This window comes from Taurulus bubalis (genome assembly GCF_910589615.1).
Source record: "Taurulus bubalis genome assembly, chromosome: 1".
Lineage (NCBI taxonomy): Eukaryota > Metazoa > Chordata > Actinopteri > Perciformes > Cottidae > Taurulus > Taurulus bubalis.
In genome coordinates, this window is record NC_136589.1 from 38,999,442 (window position 1) to 39,018,960 (window position 19,519).

Sequence of the window (19,519 nt, forward strand, 5' to 3'; positions counted from 1 at the left end):
TAATCTCTCTTATAGCTGATAGAGTCGACACAAAAATAGACCAGATAAAGAAAGCAAATATTGTACCAAGATAGCATTCAATTATGCAAAGACATGTTGGTGGATTTAGTATCAATCTTATAAATACTGTGTGGAGAGAACAGGCTTGTGTTGGTGTCTTTAATACATGTTCATAATAATGAAGACTAATATCAGTCAATTCATATGCTGATAATTCTGCCTGAGCCCGAGCGCACAGGTCTCCCTCCTAATGTCCACATGACTGTGAGATTCAGTGCTGGATGGCTGCTTTTATGTTACCTCAGATGGTGGGACTATGTGATGAATTATAGACAATATAGGTTGAGGGCAGCCAACAGTGCATTTATGACAGATAATAAATGTGCACCGCCAAACCAAGCCAATTGAAGTGTGCCGGTCTGGAATGGAAAAAGAAAGACAAAAGGAGTTCATAGACCAAAAAAAATAGTGATATTGTGTCAACACTTTATTATTATGCATCACCACCATGCAAAATTCAAACTAGATATATTTCACACATTTATGATTTTAGATTGGCTTGCCACTTTTCCCAGAGTGACTGAGTAAAGTTTCACGCGCACTCAGGAAAATACATCGAGAGTGTGTGTGTTTGGTGTGAGAGTCAGACAGAGAGTTGTGCGCGCGAGGAGCGACGCTACCAAATGAAACGATGGCAAATGATCGAACCTAAATTCATAAAACATTGAGAGGAAACACAATTTTCTCAATGCCCTCGCTAGTGTAAAGCATTTGGAGGTCTGTGTGTTACATATTTCCACTGTATCTCAGAACACTCCCAGATATCAGAACGAATCCATTTCTATCTTTAACTTAACTGACAACTTATATGTCGACAGTGTACATGTTTGCAGACAAAATCACTTCCCGGCACGGGATTTAATGAATTTAACTTAATTTGTCCCGTGAAGACGCTGAACAGGCGCGTTTTGTTGTCGGCGACAGGCTGCATTGACAGTTAGAATGAGCTCCATTGAGAGGTCATCCAATCAGCAAAGGCATGTGTGCATTATGATCAATAACGTATCAAAGAAAACAAGCGTATTTGATGGGCCTGCTCCAAAAAAAAGTCCAAAAACAATACAGTGGCTTACTCGACAGCAACTGTAAAAAAAAAATATATATGGACTAGTGGTTAAATCTGGAGTTCACATTTATTAAATATTGCAAAATGTATCATCTATAACTTCAACTCCAACACAGGTTTATATTTTAAATCAGAAGACAAACACACACTTAAAACCTGGTTGACTGTTTTTGCAGGAACATGAACATTTGAAAGGATCAGATTTGAGTAGTTGTAGTTGCACATTTGCTTGACAAACTCATATAAAAAGGCAAAAACATTAAGAAATAATTCCCCCAAAGTCATGTGGTTTTTATGGCACCTGTGGTGTAATAGACAGCTCACTAATTAATCTCTTTACTTCAGCTCACAGTATTATCTTAAATATGTGGTTGGTTAAAAAATATATCTTTACATAACTGTGTCCTATTTATTCAACATAAATTCTTCATGTCTTCAGTGCTCGGTACCGTCGGCCCCGTGTCGCCTCGTCCAGTGTCTTCTACCGTTGTTGCTTTTCATATTGCTCACCTGTTGAGGACGCAGAACGTGTTACTTACAGCACAATACAAGCGCTAAATATCTCAAACACTGATTTCTGATTATGGTCCATCATGTGGGAAAGTTTTTCTTCCAGTTCAGGTCAGGAAACCAAAACTTTTTTAATTTTCTAAACACTGTTATGATGACCTACATGCTGGAATAAAAGTCTGACCCCGATAACATAGAACAGTGGTTCTCAAATGAGGGTACGTGAGATCTTTTAAGAAAATATTGAAAATTAGCATCCATTCAAAAATCCTTAAAAAAAAGTTGTATTGAATCAATATTCAATAAAATATAAGTGTAGGTTCCTGAACTGAATTTTATATATTCTAATTTAAATCAGACACTGATGGCACAGCGACGTGTTTTACGTCTTTTTCTTCCAACCCAAAATGCTTTGCACTGGTTAGGGGGTATTTGGCTGAAACAATATTTCACATGGGGTACATCACTGAAAAAAGGTTGAGAACCACTGACATAGAAGATGCATTTTATAGTTGTTTTGGACACTTACCAGTCACCTGGACTGACACGGTCACTGCTGCAGCGTCACCTGCGCCACAACACCAGAAACACAAGCAGCGAGTTAGAAAAAGTATTGAAAAAAAAAAAAAAAAACACACAACACACCGCCGCCTCCTTTTCCGTTGACAGTCCCGCTCAGCGAGAACTCACCATGCACGCCTTGTCTGGCTCCTGCCTGTGCTGCACCAGCTCCTCCAGGTTGAGCTCGTCCTCCAGCTGCCGCTCTAGATCGTTCTCGAAGCTCTCGGCAGCACTGGCGCTCCTGTGACAGATAACAGGTAGTTTGAAACAAGTCACAATATCGGAGGTGTTCCTGAAAACTGGAGGAGTTGTGGCAGAAGACAAGAACAACAGGAACAAAAAAAATGTTTTCAAGTTACACATTTTTAAGATAGAAAGTGGTCAGAGCTGATGTCTCGCCGCCTTGTAATCTGTGATAACAATCTTTACATCTGATTCACATCGATGATCTATAGAAATCTAAGAGAGGACCTGATGTACAAAGCGCACACACACACACACACACACACACGCACACACACCAAGTGGAAAATCAGCACTACTGGGAAGCAGCACGGTGTGTCAAAGCAGTTTCTCTGGTTAAGCAGCTAAGATGCAAAAGTGTGGAAGAATACACTGATTATTCCTTATGATTTATTGCTAATTATGGATGACACATCCCACTGTGGTACCTTGGTTTATATTTGAAGAAGGGATCTGAACGTCCAAAGTCTGAATCCGTGGTGCTCTCTGTCTCACTTCCACCCTCTATGAGAAAAGCAATTGCATAGCTGTTGCATATAAATGAATTAAAAGGCAAAAATTCAAAAAAATGTCATTCTTTTTTTTACCTGAATTGAGTTCTTTAACCAGCGATGACATGGTGTTGGTGATGGAGTCAGCAGCAATGAGGAGGTCGTTTCTTAAATTTCTCCTCGGACCTTTTGAAGCACAAACTTATTTAGAAATCAGAGCCGTTAGCATACGTCCAAAGCAAAACGCACGCCGTGGCCGTGTTACCGTGAGCGAAGGCCTCCTGAACGTCCCCTCCCACGCCCATGAGTGAGTCCTGAGGTGCGTGAGTCGGGGTCGTGCCGGCAGAGTCCGAGTGGATAGGTGTGGGGATCTGCCGGCTGATGGTGTGGCTGGGGGAGGAGCTGGGGCCCTGAGTCTGCAACACAGACACCGTTTCAGTCTTGACTTGTGTTGCCATTGTTAATAGAAGAAACCCTAATCTGGATCCAAAAGGTTTCTTATCAAAGCAAACCTTGCACGAGCAACGCAACAAATCACTTTTCATCGTCAGCGCAGCAAAGAATCGCAGCAAAGAATATCAAACGCCAAAAAATCGCTGCATTCTATTCAGGTCAATAGTTTTGTTTTTTTAAGTCAATAGAGAAGCTCATTTGTCTTGATAGTACATCATGATAGCTTCACAAGTAAGCAACATCACACACGTGCTAGCAATGTACAATATGTGGAGTCATTAAGCTGCATTTTTGTCAAAATCTCAACATGCTGTTAAAACACATTCCAGTTATTCCCACAGACCAGACTACACATTGCTGATGTCTGGCGAACATCTCCAAAGTTTCAGTGCAAAAATTTTCACCCAACAACAGCGGTTAGTATTTACTTCAAACATGCAACAATTTGAATCCAAGCGCAGTTTCTGCCTCTTTCTGATGCACAGTTTTCACACTCACGGCTTGTTTCCGTTCCTCCTCCAGCTGCAAAACAATATTTTATGGCTCATGAAACAACGACCACATCATATTGAGTGTTTTCCAAGAGAAAATCCAATCAGGAATTCCTCCAGGTCGTGACACACATGTGGCTTCCTCATGCAAGTTTAATGGATTAACATTGATCCTTTTAGCTTAATTAGATTGATATCCTCCCTACTTGAGCCAGTGTGGTGAGCACTTCATGTCGGCTTTGAGGAACTCCTGTCTTGTTGGCCGCGGAAAGATATTCTCGCACCAAAGGTTATCCTCCTTGTAAAATTGAACACCCTGTTCTTAAACCATCCCTCTGGACTCTTAGGTAACATTAACATTATTAACACAGCTAATAAGGAGCAAAGTGACATAATTTGTACAAATGTATGTGAGAGATAGAAGTTGTTGATAATCAATAGCATTTTAAATATTGGTTGTCTGCAGGCCAACTAGTAAACATGTTCCTGATGCAGTTAAAGGTTTGTTTAACAAGCTGATATAATGACATTTTACATTTTAGGTGGAGAAACACCCTAAAGCAGACAATATGTAATCTGTAGCTCAAAATATAAAATTTGTAAATTCTGTTCCTGCTATTTGTACAGTCAATAACTGACATAATAGGTCTCAACAGAGCTTGAGTATTAAAGCTGTACGCCCTCTAACGGACATGTTGGGTAATGAAAAGTGCAGCGTTTGCCTTACATTAGCTGGAGTGAGCGCCTACTTCTGGGAGAAAGAGTAACACAACTGAACGTCATCATAAAAAACAGAAAATACGAGACACGATACACATGTCCATGTAAATATGAACATGCAAACTTCAACAGAGCTGACTCTGGCCAAAAGGCAAACTTGAAACTAAATTACCACAAACTAATTGCTCCCTGCAGGAAACAGAATGTGTGTTTGTTCAGTGATCACAGAGGCGTTTTCTTTGTGCTGTGTATTCGAGAGCTGTGAAGTCAGAGAGATGGAAGGCACGTCTACAGTACCTTGAGAAGCATCATTAGTTGCTCCAGCTGCACCATGAGTTCCCTGCGACTCTCCTGCAGAGTAGACATTCTTTGTTCGAGCTCATCTTTGCGTTGCCTAACGGAGGAAACAAGTTGTACGTCGTGATGATACGATAATGTCACGTCAAAGAAGCAAACGTGTACGAGCATCTGTGGACTCCAACATATGGCGTTTAGGAAATAGGCAATTACAATATGTACGTCCTGCTGCAGCTTATAAGCAAAAAGATGCTGGTTTTAAACGCGCGGCAAGCAGAGTTACCTGAGGAGTCGAAGCTCCGCCAGAAGAGTGGGGTTCTGCTGGCCCCGGTCAGGTGGCAGCTGGGAGGCCTCCTCGTGCTGAACACGCAGCCGCTGGATCTCCTGCAGGATTTCTCTGTGAGAGGCACAAAGCAAGTTATATAATGCAGACATCCCGGGTGAAAATTAAATATGCTCAGTATATTTAAGCTTAGCATACTTGAAGCCCTACTAATCATCAGTATACTTAAAGAGTGCTATTTTGGAACAACCTATTTTGTACTTAATATATTTTAGTTGTGATTTAATAGTAGTTAAGCACAACTTGAAGTGTATTTAGTATATATTTTTGTGCTAAATTGTAAAACTTAAGGGATACTTAGTATAGGGTTCATACACATTTTGACCAATGGATTTCCATGACTTTTCCATGACTTTAAACCAAATTTCCATGACCAAACATTTTGTGATCTCGGTGTATACATGAAAAAGTGAGAAAATGTAGTATTTAAACTAACAATGAGAATTCCAAAGCATACAGTAAACCTTACATGACACAAATGCATGAGAGACAATAGTTTGATTAAAAGGATAAACATTTATATAGATGCCTGTGTGTATGCCTGCTTATATTTTGAGCGTCTTTCTTTTAAAAGCATATTATTATTATTCAAACTCAGCATAAATGAACGTCATTAACATATGAATATAACACATTTTCCATGACTTTTCCAAAACCTTTGGGACTTTTCCAGGCCTGGAAATAACCATTTTAAAATTCCATGACTTTTCCAGGTTTTCCATGACCGTATGAACCCTATTAGTACAATTTAAGTATATGACTGTGTGCTAATATGCATGCCGATAGCTCAGTTAAATTATACTATTTTTGTGTTTTAAGTATATTTGAAATATATTATTAGTATTTTACAAATATGTAAACATTACTATACTAATATATTTATATTCTGGTATTAGTATACCAAAAGTTATACTCAAGACCCTGTAGGGTCAACACAAATACAGGGAAGCTGCACTCTGATGATCTGACTGTGCACACTGTCCAAATATGATTATGTTGAAATCAAAATTTTAAACCTGCAATAATTGGGTTTTTTTCTTGGTCACATGGGGGCACCAGAAACAAGTTGTGGGCATTTTATCCCCTTGGTTATAGCAGATATTAGTTTCTATCCGCCTGATGAAGTCTAATATTCACTCGCTTTCAGCTGTGCTTGGACTCCATGAACTCATGAGGGAAATATCTTGCTTTTCAGCAGTTCACCGGCTAGTCGCTATAACGTTGTCTGCCTGCCGTTTGGGGCTCAGCAGGTAGTATACAGGAGGATTTTAGTGTTTTTTTTGTGCTAAAAAAGCTGCTGTGTGCTGCTGCAGCAAAAAACTAAACAACGAGTGCAGTGAGAGTGAAGCAAAACAACGAAGGTGTTGGCAGGAAAACCAAAACAATGAAGTGAAAGACAGTTTAAAGGAGCAGCGTGAAGGATTTAGCGGCTTAAGTTTTCAGATTGCATCCAAGTGATTACACCTACGCTCACCCATTCCCCTTTCACAAGCCTGTCAGAGAACTGCGGTGCTTTTTAGGTAATGTAAAGACACAACAGGCCAGTGTTTGGTTTGTCCGTTCTGGGCTTCTGTAGAAACATGGCAGACCTGCTCCCTATGTGGATATATAAACGTCTCATTCTCAGCTAACGGAAACACAATTAGTCACAAATATTATAGTCCATTTCTGCCATTAAATCCCCCTAAATCTCACTATTCCTTTAAGACCTTTTTCACAACAGATATTTTGCCTGCAGGAAAAGCTCAGGTGTTGCTAACAACATAAACCCAGACTCCGTTCTATTCAAGCCATGGCAGCGTGACCGGGAGCCTATAAAGCTCTGTGGAGCTGAGGATAACTGCAGAGTCGGGTGATAGCTCTCTGCAGGTTTCTCATCACATGTGACCGCCGTCATATACAAATAGTCACGTGATCCATTGTTTGTATTAAAGAAAAGTATTAATTATAGCTGCATTAAAAACCTACGTACTTGTTCACCGTTGCCTGTAATTGAACTTTTGTCTCCATTTCGGTTTCATTATTCACTATTAGTTATTGCTGTCATTTTAATGTTAAACTTGCTGTTACATTCAATGACAAGTCTTCTTAACTGCTTTTCTTTTTTTTGGTCTTTCCTTATTTTACTGATTTTAAGCAATCTGTGAAGCCATTTTGAATTTGCCTATCTATTTGCCTATCTATTTGTGCACGAAATATGCTATATGAATAAATTGCCTTGAATTGCCATGCATGATCCGATATTCATTGACTTATATTACATACTGTAAACATATACAGTTAGTTACTTGCTAAATATGTTTTATGTTTACAAGGGGAAATATCATACCTGAGTTTCTGATAATAGAAATAATTAGATTTTGTCAGACCAGGATTCCGTTTATTCTCAAGGTTAATCTCTTGTTGTGGGATTGAAAAAAGACGAAAGGCGACAAAAAGGACAAAACTGAAAAGCATCACCGAAGCGTTCCTCTCTGACCTGTTTTTGCACTCGAGCTCGGCGATGAGCTGCCTCTGCTGTTTGTTGGCATCCAGAGAGAAGGGGAGGTCCGTGGGGATCCGGTGCTGTTGAGCCTGTTGGTGGAACCAAGCAAGAGACAACACGTGAACTGGCTTTACCGAAGGATGATGTCATCCATTGCCTCATCTCGTATCTCACAGGGTGCGGGGTAATAAAACAGTCACCAGCCATCCATCAAGACCTGATCAGAACATAAACAGGCATAGACGTCTGGTGAGGAATGATCACCACCTGTAAACCCCTTTATCATCTCAACAATAAAAAGGGCTGAAACCCTCAAAGGTAGAGTAGCAGCGTACGATAAAACCCTCATCAAGGACAGATTTGGGGCTGTGGACACAAATGAAAGATGCCACGATATTGTGAGTAATAAATATCTTATATATCTCACCGCGGCATCAGCAGCCAGTCTAGCAGCATAGCGGGCGATGAGGCTGTGCTCTTCATCTTGCTGGTTACTCTCCAGCAAACTGATCAAGAGGAAATTGGAGTCACAACACGACACGGTTACCACACAGCAACCATGACGCAGACCATGTAGTGGGGGGGAGAAAAAAATCCAAGGAAGTTTAGTTTTTAGGTTTTACAGCAGCGCCCTGATCATGCTAAGCTACTTATGTAAAACCACAAAAAGCATGAATGTATTTGGCATGAATGAAATAATGAAGTTGGGTTATTACATAAAAGAGGAAATTAAGTTATCATGTGTGTCCAAAGAGCAGTCAGATCACTGATAAAGTAAAACCTAAAATGCTTGTGTGCATTTCCAAGCACACATACATTAAAAGCTACATACAGATACAGATAGCCGACATGATGGCCGACACTGAAACCAGCATTAAAACACACACACACCCAAGTATATTAGTGCACACACATAATGTTTAAAAGAGGAGAGGATGTCATATTCCCATTGGTAAAATAAAAAACAAAACAGCTGACACAAACAGTCTTGCTTTGTTTTTAACAATTCACACAAGATTTACTGGACCAAACTCATTTTAGAGATTAAAGAGGCAGATCTGAGGAAAACAGCAACTAAAAGTGCTTAAAGTAACTAACTAATCGGTCCTGAGCATTTGGAGTTATACAGTTTTAATGTGACAAATATGAGACTTTTTCCCATTTTTCTTTTGCACATTTCAGTCAGAGACATCGATATTGACTTTTTATGACTGAGAGAAATGCAATATTTTGTCGTAATAAATATGACGTATATTACGACCGGCATCAAGACAATTATAAAGTGCATAAAGATACAACTCACCATTACGCCGAATTAGTGGAGCCCTGAGCTTGTTTCTCTGCTATGAGCCGGTCCCATCTCGGGGTGACGAGAGAAAAGACCGAGCCCTGACGTGTGTTTATGTCGAGTCTACTGACTCTACTCCGTAACTTAAACCTTTATGTGCACTCTGTCACTTCATTAAAACCTGCTACTTACGTTTGAGGCTACGCACAGACGGACGTACCCGTTCATTTTTCAAAATAAAACATTTTTCCGACTTTTTTTTTCTGTTTTTTTTCATAAATTCTTTCTCTGCGGCCCGGTATCGGTCAGTGGGTCCCTTGGTACCGGTCCCCAACCCCCTCGGACCGGGGGTTGGGGACCACTGTATTACATGGTATTATAAGGGTTTAAAAATGAAAGAAAAAAAAAGTTTCCCGTTGAAATCCAATCGAATAAACACAGATCTCTGGTTCCATTTTGGGAACAAATCAGTCCGACAAACAATTGTTGCTGCTGAATAGCGAGTAATGCGTTGACAGAAGTGTCAAAGGTCGAGGTGACTCATCTGTAAAAGCGACAGCATGCGGCGTTAGGGCTGTGACACACTCAGAATGAGGTTAGGTCAGGGGGCAGATCGCGAGGTGGCAGCTCAGCACAGCATACGGTTTCCACTAGTGTTTGGCAAACGCAGTGACACACCAAACTAACCATGTTTTGGGGTTGTTTTGGAGGAGATTCACATAGAGGCCAATGAGAGCATGTTCGTCTGCAAGTCTATCGGCAACATCGAGGTTGTAGTTCAACCTGGAACGGCGCAGGAGTTTCACAAGACATAAAACATGACATTACACAGGTGACAATAGAGGGAGGGGAGGGACGAGAGGGGAGAGGAAGCAGAGAGACAAAGCGCAACACAAGAGGAGAGGAAGAGAGCGGCTGAAAAGCAGCCGTTCACGGGTGACTAGAGAGAAACAAGGTCGTATTATGTTTGAGAGAGACTCCAGTGATGAAGGCTCGCAGTACAATTAAGGACATGCTCAGCAAGAAAAAAGACTCCACAAGCTACATGTTTACATTCTCCAAGCATCAATCACTCAGTGCTCTATTATTAAAAGTATTGAAAGTCATTATTTCTAAGTCAAACAATCAGCCACCCGGGCATGACGCATGCACAGTCTTTTTGATGTAGCTCCTTTATTTATAGAGGCTTCCCATCTGCACCACAGACTCCTATAGCAAACACCCCTACGGCTGTTATGGAGGGGCAATGCAGAATTAGATGTGACCATACAATGTCTCATATCATCACCTTCCTAAAATAATGGCCCAAGTCATTTTTTCAGGTTTTTCAGAAAACACAAAAAACTTGACCAAATGTAATAGGGGTGCACAAGCTGCCTCTAGATACTGCACAACAGACATACTGTAATACCGGTCAAATTATGTTATGATTACTAATATTATGTTCGAGGGAGATTTTCATTGACAAAAATGCTCGCAAAAATGCTAACTAAATTGCTAGCTTAAATACTAGCTTCAAAATGCCATCTTGAAAAGCTTGTACATGCTTGTATATGTAGTCTAAACTGTTTGAATTATTTGCTTCTTTAACCCTGATAAATACTTACTCCGCAAAGTAGCTAATTCAATAAATAAACCTGCCGCGAATGCATATTGACCTCAACAACGATAGCTACAATACATTATATATTATTAGCTTATTCTATAACACGTAGCAGCATGGCGTTATGAGGTTTGTATGCAGTTTGGGCTGGCAGTTGAACGTCCACAATAACTAATTATTCAGTAAAATGATAAAAGCTCCTTAGCAGCTGACTGCTCCACTATGCTGACCGGCTGCTCACTAATGTTGGTATTTGCTGCTTAGCTGGAAGCTGTTCAAGAAAAACGTTGCGGGCCTTTAAAAACAAAACAAAGAGCTGAAAGATGCTAAAATGAGAGCTGAGGTGACCTGCAGATAATAATCTGTGGACTTTCACATTAAACACATAAACCATTGTCAATATAAAATATTGGGCTTTACCAGGACAACGGCATTACAAACTGGCCGTTAGCTAGGAAGCTTATTGTGTTGCATGATGGGGAGTGTAGGCTCCCTGTTTTTTGGAGCTTGACAAAACAGTAGAGGCTAAAAGTCAGAATCAATTTGTTTAAATTATTTTGTCTCACAACATTATGGAAGTGCACTAAACTAAACCACTGCAGTGCCTCTTTTAGGCACATTCCAGCTGAGTCAAGGCCAAACTCTCGTCATAAAGTTTGGGAACGCAATCAGGTTTTCTCAGTCATTGTTGGGCAAAAGTTGGCCTGTCAAGCTTCAGAGGGCACATCAGCTGAAATCCCTGAATTATACGCTGTCTGTGCAAACAGTAACCGCGATGTCAGATGCTCTGATATGCACATCAAGAATAACCTAAAGAACGCTCACTCATCACATCTCTATGTTTTTCTATAAGCCCGAGCTATGAAAGGGACCAGTGTTCCCTAAAGAAACACCTTCTCTGGCAGGTGCAGGTGCAGTGGAGCTCAATGGCCTTTTACTAGAAAAATCATGACAGGACAGAAAAATAAAAATACAACAGAAAACAACAAGATAATCCCATTCCCTGTGAACAGCCATATTTATTCACATACCTGGGAATACTCCGGCTAATTTAAACTGTTTAGCTGTTTCAGCTTCAACATAGAGGAGATTAAGGGGAACATTAAAAGACACTTATATTCAAAACTAGCAGTTAGTATTTCCCATTTCTGTGTGAATGATAAAGATTGTAATAGACACTCCAAGCTAATTGCCAGTGATCTTTATGGCGCATGCTTCATCCGGCGTTTATGAAATAGCCCCTCGGGTACAACAATGTAAACCCCACTATAAAACTAGTTCTTTAGAACGATAAGCACTCTAGTTTATGCCTTATGATTATTATCTATATTAGTCAACGCGTGCACTTGAGCTTCAAAAGCATTCTCATATGCACACCTGTGTCACTTACCCTCTCCCTTTAAACAGATGCGGGGCAGCCATAGTCAAGGGCTTTCTTTGCTCTTTACTCTTGCTGTAAGGCAAGCTATTTACATTCAGCACAAAGAACCACAAAGAAAGAAAGAAAGAAAGAAAAAGAAGCACGATGATACACAAATGTTCTCACATACACTTGCTTTGGAAAATAAAGGCAAGAGAAGAAAGACAGTGTGGGTCACAGGGGACGGGCCTCTGGGGAGTGCGGCGACTGAAAAGATCTGCTTTGAAAATCCAGGACATCCTTTGTTACGACTGTACTCACCTTTTGGTGGAGTAAGGGTTCCCTGATATAGGCATGGAGTGGCAGAGCGAGTAGTCACTGGTGATGTTCACTGGTCTTGGTGGCCTGAACAGGAAACAAATGTTTTTTAATCCCAACAAGGCTGTTTTTTAATGTTGAAGTAACAAACTTTTGTTTGAGTGTATCTAAATCTACCAAAATGGAAATTCAGATCCAGAGGAACATTCTGTGCATGTGTCAGGATGTCACAACAAAGTCAGAGATGATTAGTTATGCAGGGTGTGTGGTAAACAATAGAAACATGCAATGAATGAGGGAACACTGACTGTAAGTACTCTCGTGTGGATGGGAAATATGATTAGCACAAAACAAAGGATTCAAATCTACAGTCACAAGAATGTACAGACACCGTTTACGATGTGTTAAATAACCAAAACAAACTCACCACGTATCTCTGAGGAAAGTACAGAACAAGGAAAGGAATGGAAATAATTCATTACAACCAGCCCGGCAGTGCAGAGACTACACTAAATGCATGAAATTCCAGTAAGTTAGAGAAAAACTAAACACGATTTTTCAATAAATTCATGGAAAAAAGAAAAGTGATAAATATGTAGGACAATATTACTGGCTTATCATTGGCATAAACACCAGCTAATGAGGATCTTGTTTTTTTTTATATCTATATCTTGGATGTATTTAAGGGATCCTCATTAAAAAAGTGTTGACTATGTCGCCCAATACGTATCATAATCATCATAAACTGAGATGTTTTTTTTGTTGGGCTGTTTCGGGGTTATTCTGTAAAATACTGCAACCTATTTTAAATTTGAATGTGAAACATGTGTTTTCTCCAGGAGTAGCCTTACTGTATGTGACTATAGCTGCCTTTAATAAACAGCACCACACTGGTCTTAGGCCAGTGCTTGTGCAGGCTGCTCCATTATTTATACCACAACACTCAACATCAGGCAAGTCAAGGGAAAGGTAGCAGCAGTGTTGCAGATCACAATCATTCCCAAGGCTATAATTAAGCCCCATTGATCAGTTGACCCAGGAGATTGACTGGATTCACTTCAGACTTCGAGGCAGCAACAAGATAATTACCAGCCGAAAGGAGGAAATCTAACGTTTAAAAAAAAAAAAAAATCTGTAGCTTGAACTTACACAATATGAGATAGGTTGAGAGGTTTGTCTGGCATTTCGGGAAACACGGGGTGGAGCGGCTCTCTGCTAGACGCGCAGCTCAGGGACTTACTGAGGACATGGGATAGCTTCTTAGCAGGGGATTTCTGGGAGAAACACACAAGCCATGTGCAAATTCTGAGAACATGAGGACGCTGATATCTCTTCAAAAACACATGACATCATCACCGTCACCTGCAGCAGACGTCCAGCGTCCTTACATTGCGGTGAGGCAGACAGAAAATAGCCGCAATGACTGGTCGAGCGCAGACACACCTCCCTCTCCTCCACCTCCTTCTCCTCCTCCCCTTCTCCTCCTTCCCTTACCCATGACGTATACTCCTTCATTTGGTGCTGGTTGCTATGGGAACCGCTGGCATGCCCCCTCCAGAAGCAGTCCTGACAGAGCTGGTAATTATGACATTGCTGGCAGCGGTAGCGGAAGCCCATCATACTCTCATTGTGGCAGTAGGAGCACTCGACCGGGTGAAAGACTGCGGGGTGGAGAGGAGGGGGCACACACACACACACACACACACACACACACACACACACACACACACACACACACACACACACAGATGGACAAACACATGCACGCAAACAGATGTGATTGTAAACCCACAGAACACTGCAAAGACAGGAGGATTCATTTTCATTAATTTAAGAACAGATGTGCGCTTCAGTCTGTTCTGGTGACATTTCATTTGAACAGAATACACAGCAGTCAGAGCAACCTGCTGTGTCTATGTGCGTGTGTCTGTGTGTGCATGTGTGCGTGCGCGTGGGTGTGTGTATGTGTGTGTAAGCATGTGACTGTGTGTCTTCTGCTTACAAGGTGGTGATGATGTGTGTGTGACAATTACACACAAACACACACTCATGCACAGGGTGTAAGGTCCCTATGGGTGATCCTCAATGTGTGTGTGTGTGTGTGTGTGTGATTATGGTGACTCAAGATTATGATGCAAAGCTGAACTTTACATCCTCCGAAGCCCCGCCAGCTCCCCCCAACCCCGTTTATAAATATTCTGTGTGGCGTCTTACCGTTCTCCACGTTGGTGAGCCGATGCATGAGCGGTAACCACACCAGACACTGAGGGGGCGGGTCAGACATCAATGTATCGAGGAATGTATTGAGGGAGACGTTTTTCTGTTGGCGGAAGAGAGCGAGAGGGTGAGATGATTCAATAAATAAATCCTCCACGACGTCAGTGAATGAACCCTCACCTGCTGGGAGAAGCACGTCCTTGCAGCTTGTTCGGTGTAACCAAAGGAAGGCCCCTCAAAAACCGCCATGGGTAATTTGAGCACCTCCCTCAGAAATTGGTCAAACTGCGAGTGGACCATCACTCCAGCAGAATCTGATATCTGGGAAAAGATATCTGGGAACAACGCAGGCAGACATTACACAAATGAATCAAACTAATTGTCAGTTGCCACAACAGTCGGCTAATTACAGCGCACACGATACAATTATCCCACTTATTTGTGAAAACAAATCAAAGTAAAGCGGTTATTCAAATCAATTGTTATAATACACCAGCAACATAGCCCTCCTTTTTTCTCTCCCTTCACGAGCCATTGCGACTGCTCCCACAGATTTTGTAGATTATGTAATAAAACATATCCTTCAGATAATGAATAATGACTTCTTCCAGCCACGCAGAGCTAGGCCAGTGCTACTTCCTCCTTTATGAACAATAGGCTAAGCAGAGATATGGCCAATACAGACATTAATAACGTTTGTATAGGAAATTCCAAAGCAGAACATTAGTTAAAGGAAAATTATCTGATTTATTACAGATAAAATGGGTGATTTTAAATTCATTTTTCACGATTAAAAGTAAAAGAAGTGCGTGTTGTGTTGCTTACATCTTAATTTATCCAGGATTTTCCCTCCACAGATGGTTGCCAGGGCCATCTTCACAACAAAGACAGATATCTTGCCCTGGCCCTCCCTAAAAAAAGGAGCAAATACATTTTACATTAAGATCATGGATTAATTTAGAAGAAGCAGTGATTGTCAGAAGGATCTGAACAGTTTTTCTAAAAGGCCCAACCTTCACAGCGAGCAACGACTTAAAGAATGTTTGGCTTTTAGCAACTCTGAATATATTCACTCTACACGAGCGTGTTGTGACATCATGAAAGCCAATAGTCTGTATTTTCGCTGACACTTCAGAGTCACATTTCACACTGCATTAGCTCACGTCGAAACCTCAGACGGGAGAGTACACGAGCCGCCGCCGCCGACACGTCGCGTGACGCGTTACTCACGGGTCGTAGGACGCCAGCAGGAAGTTGAGCAGCAGGCCGATGGACTGTTCCACGACGATCTGGTGTGTGTTGGGCATGCGCTTGTTCAGCTGGTAAAAAATATTGGACAGGACTACTTCGAGACGAGCCACGGAGAGCTCATCGCCGAGGTCCATGGTGTTGACGGCGTTCTCTCGGAAAGCCTCGATGACGTTCCAAATGTCGACCAAATGCACTGGAAACAGGACATATTAATGTCAACACGTTGACGGGAAGGATTACGAGCAGAGTGAAAGTGCACTGCATCATACTCACAATTGCATTTCTTCTGCACAAATCTGAGTTTGCAGGCCGTTCTGTATGTCGATAATCGGATGGAGTCCAAATCCTGAGCCCCTGGGGAATAATTACTCATTATCAAATAACATTGGGAACGTCAATGCTTGTGCATAGATTATTGGGAGCGCTGCGGGGAAGAGAGTACGGTGGCCCAAAGTGTTCAAGACCAAACAAATAAATGACACAGGGGAATTGGAAATCATGTAAATAAATAACAAATACAGGACTATACTTTGGAAAAGGACAGTTTGAAATACTGGAATAAAATATTAAGATACAATGAACATGAATTATGATTTAAAAAAGAATAATAATGAAATTGGATTATTTAGATAGATAGATAGATCATCCCCAAGGGGAAATTTGTTTGTGGCAGCAGCAAGCAAAGTTACACAAGACACACCAATATTAGGTATGAAACATACTCAATATACTGTATATACAAAACAGCAGAGCGTATTACATTTAAGAAAATGATGCAAACATGCAAAGTATATTTAAAAATCTAGTGGAGTAGAGAAAGATACAGAGAGTTGAACAGGAGGTGAGCATAGATCACACTGAGCACTTACTCATCTCGACAAACAGTTGCCTTCTATCTGCCATGTTGTCGCCGCTCGGCCCAAAGTCTTCAATCATTCTGGTCAAGAGGAGAGAAAATAACGTCAGAGCCCGTGTATCCACACACACGGCCAATTAGGGTACCGCTCAATCACTGGATATGCTCTTCCTATTGCTTCCAGTTTTATTCTGTGTAATATTCCTGCTGTGTTGACCTGTATTTTCAGAAGCATCACAAAACATCTGTTTATCTACCGTGTACGATGAATCTATAAAAACATTTACCACTTTGTACACAGAGCAGACAAACTGTAATAAGATTATGCCCATTTGACATGACATAATTTCCCTTCAAATGCCTCGGCCCCTCAAGGCACCCAAAGGCTCCAGGTTCACTGGCAACTGAACCCTATCCCTTGAGTTACTGTCACTGTCAAGATCTGGCAGGTTTCCCCCCCGAAATTTATAATAATTTATTTTAGAAACAATAGGTCCATAATGTCAGACAGAGGCGGACAAAAGCTTCGTCTCATTTTTGTTGGAAGATATGAAAAATTAGTTGCTGGCAGATTTTGGTTGAGAATTCCAGTTGGTTGAGAACTCCAGCTGACTATTTAAAGTTTCCAACGGACTTGTATGACAAAGAGAACCCTGTAAAAAAAAAAACAAGGGGGTCTTACAACTTTAAATGTGCACTTTGATTGCGTCATATATCCATATTGTGCTGAATGACTGAGGCTAAAGCTGCGTGTCCCCAGCTAAAAAGTTAGCATCGTCACCAGTTGATGACCTGATGATGTTTTTCCGCTTCTGTTTTGGGGGTTTTGACAAAAAAGAAGAAGAAGGACAGCACCCTGCAAGCTCTCCAATAAAGGATGAAATAAAGGATGAAATGCTTACTATGTCCTACGCACAGCACCTTGTGAAGAAATCCAAAAAGGTGGACAGGCCTATGGTTGCTTTGCCACGATTGGACAATCACTGTTTGGGGGAGGGAGTTCAGCGATCAGTTAAATTAGCAAATTAATGCGTGATTATTTGATTAATTGCACATTTGTTGCAATGCATCTAAAGCCAAACAAGAACTGAAATGATGTGGGGGTTTTAGGGCAACACTTGCCTCATCTCAAAAATATTAAGGTCTTGTGCATTTTCATGCTTAATCAAATTACAAAATAATGATTCAATACTAATGGAAGGGGGGGGGGACAACATGGACTCACAGCTCATTTTACCCCGAGGGCCCCATAGCAGTTTAAATCAGCCATGCTAAACACACACTGACCTCACTTATTGGGGCTTTTTTTTTTAAAGTACATGCGCAAATTGAACATAGCACTTATCAGAAATGTGATGGGAGGAAGGGGGGAGCAAAGAAAAACTTAAGTAAGACAAGGACAAGACTTTCAGAGCGGCAGAGAGAAGGCTCACAGCGCGCCTCGCTGCACACTGTCTGAGGCAATCTAATACACCTAGTCATGTGGTTTGTTGCCATGGCAGCAAAGATCCCAGCCACTCTGTTCATAAAAACATAGTACTAGTCCCCCTCACACACACACACACACACACACACACACACACACACACACACACACACACACACACACACACACACACACACACACACACACACACTGCAACCTCCCAAAGCATAGAAGCAAAGTTTGCAGAGAGAAGTTTTTCTCTCGTAAATATCCTTTATGAGATAAAGCTCAGTGGGATGACAGTCTGAGAGCACAGCGGCACTTCTTGGGCGAGTGGCTCGAAAACACTTTCCGCCAGACAATCGCTCAGGCGCGGTGTTCCAAATTACTGCCGACATTAATTGAAATATCATGCCGCAATTTCCGTGGTGTGGAAATTAGAGTTCACCTTGTGTGCTGCAACTGCAGCACACTTTTGTTTTTACACCCCTCTCTGATTCCAGTCAGTTTTTAGGCAGTCAATTGTGGCGCTCGAGGAATCTTTGAAATCCAGATTAAGAGGGAAAAGATTAAACTAATGGATTAACCTGGAAGTACAGAATCAAGTGCAAGCCTCAAAGCAGTGCAAGCTACAGAAAACTATTTACTATTATATTATATTAATGGCACGATATCGTGACAAGCCAGAGCAGATCGTCCACATAAGAATTGAAAACACCTGCGTTTTAGGGTTATAAAAAGACAACCAAATATGAATGGAGTGTTTCATCCGTTAAAACAATGTAATAACAACAGTCAACAACTATTTTAGAGGTCAACGCAGCCACTACTATCAGCTATGAGTCCAATGTCATCTTGAATTCATCTCTTCCACAGTGAGTGAATGTAAAAGTTTACAAACATACACTATTTTATATATTAACATTGATATCCTTTTCAACATCACAAGCAGGACACGTCCCGAGTGCCAGTTCCTTGACCTTCCGTAGTCTGTTTTTCAGTCTCGGAAATAACTGAGATTGATACAATCTATTGCGGGAGCAGATATTAAACCAGCACCGCCGATACAAAGTGTGCGCTGGCGAGGGCAACGCAAGATGATCAACATACCTCCCATAAAGCACCATGGTCCTATTCCTTCACACAGCTATTACAAAGCCATAGTCCTCCTTCTAGAAACAATCGTTCTCCAAAACACAAACTCTCTCTAACGGGGAAACATCTTGACAAAAGCAGCCCAAATGCACGAGTGGGGATATATCTGAAATTAGAAACTTGTCAGCGAGGCTATACGGCCTGTGCTGACTCTATCTTTAACTACAAATGAGAAGGCTCCACATTCTTGTACAGCTTTACTGGCTCTCTGGTTGCAGACCCCGAACCTCATTCCTGGCACGTGCCCAGCAGACATTAGTCACATTGGCAGCATTAGAATAATATCTGCCCTTAAAAGAGCAAATCATCGCATACTATTAACATT

At 41.3% G+C, this 19,519-nt stretch overlaps 1 protein-coding gene across 1 annotated transcript; it reads right to left on the bottom strand.

Moving 5' to 3' along the window:
* Nucleotides 1–484: 484 nt before the first annotated feature.
* Nucleotides 485–19,229, bottom strand: dtna (dystrobrevin, alpha). Its single transcript, XM_079214904.1, has 23 exons — nt 19,150–19,229; nt 16,627–16,694; nt 16,031–16,111; nt 15,737–15,950; nt 15,332–15,417; nt 14,687–14,841; nt 14,504–14,609; nt 13,784–13,950; nt 13,439–13,563; nt 12,293–12,376; nt 12,002–12,076; nt 9,696–9,791; nt 8,148–8,226; nt 7,715–7,809; nt 5,176–5,289; nt 4,893–4,989; nt 3,883–3,906; nt 3,197–3,347; nt 3,028–3,117; nt 2,869–2,944; nt 2,327–2,438; nt 2,166–2,204; nt 485–1,636 (listed from the first exon to the last, which is right to left on the bottom strand). The coding sequence occupies exons 1-22, from the start codon at nt 19,164–19,166 to the stop codon at nt 2,187–2,189; spliced, it is 2,130 nt and encodes a 709-aa protein (XP_079071030.1). The 5' UTR covers nt 19,167–19,229; the 3' UTR covers nt 485–1,636; nt 2,166–2,186.
* Nucleotides 19,230–19,519: the final 290 nt, after the last annotated feature.

What these genes read in the sequence shown, in the direction of transcription:
- dtna (XM_079214904.1), bottom strand. An exon ending in CTGCTGGCGTCCTACGACCC is followed by an intron (nt 15,418 to 15,736) that starts GTGAGTAACGCG and finishes TCCTTTTTTTAG; the next exon opens with GGAGGGCCAGGGCAAGATAT. An exon ending in TTCTTCAAATATAAACCAAG is followed by an intron (nt 2,439 to 2,868) that starts GTACCACAGTGG and finishes TATCTGTCACAG; the next exon opens with GAGCGCCAGTGCTGCCGAGA.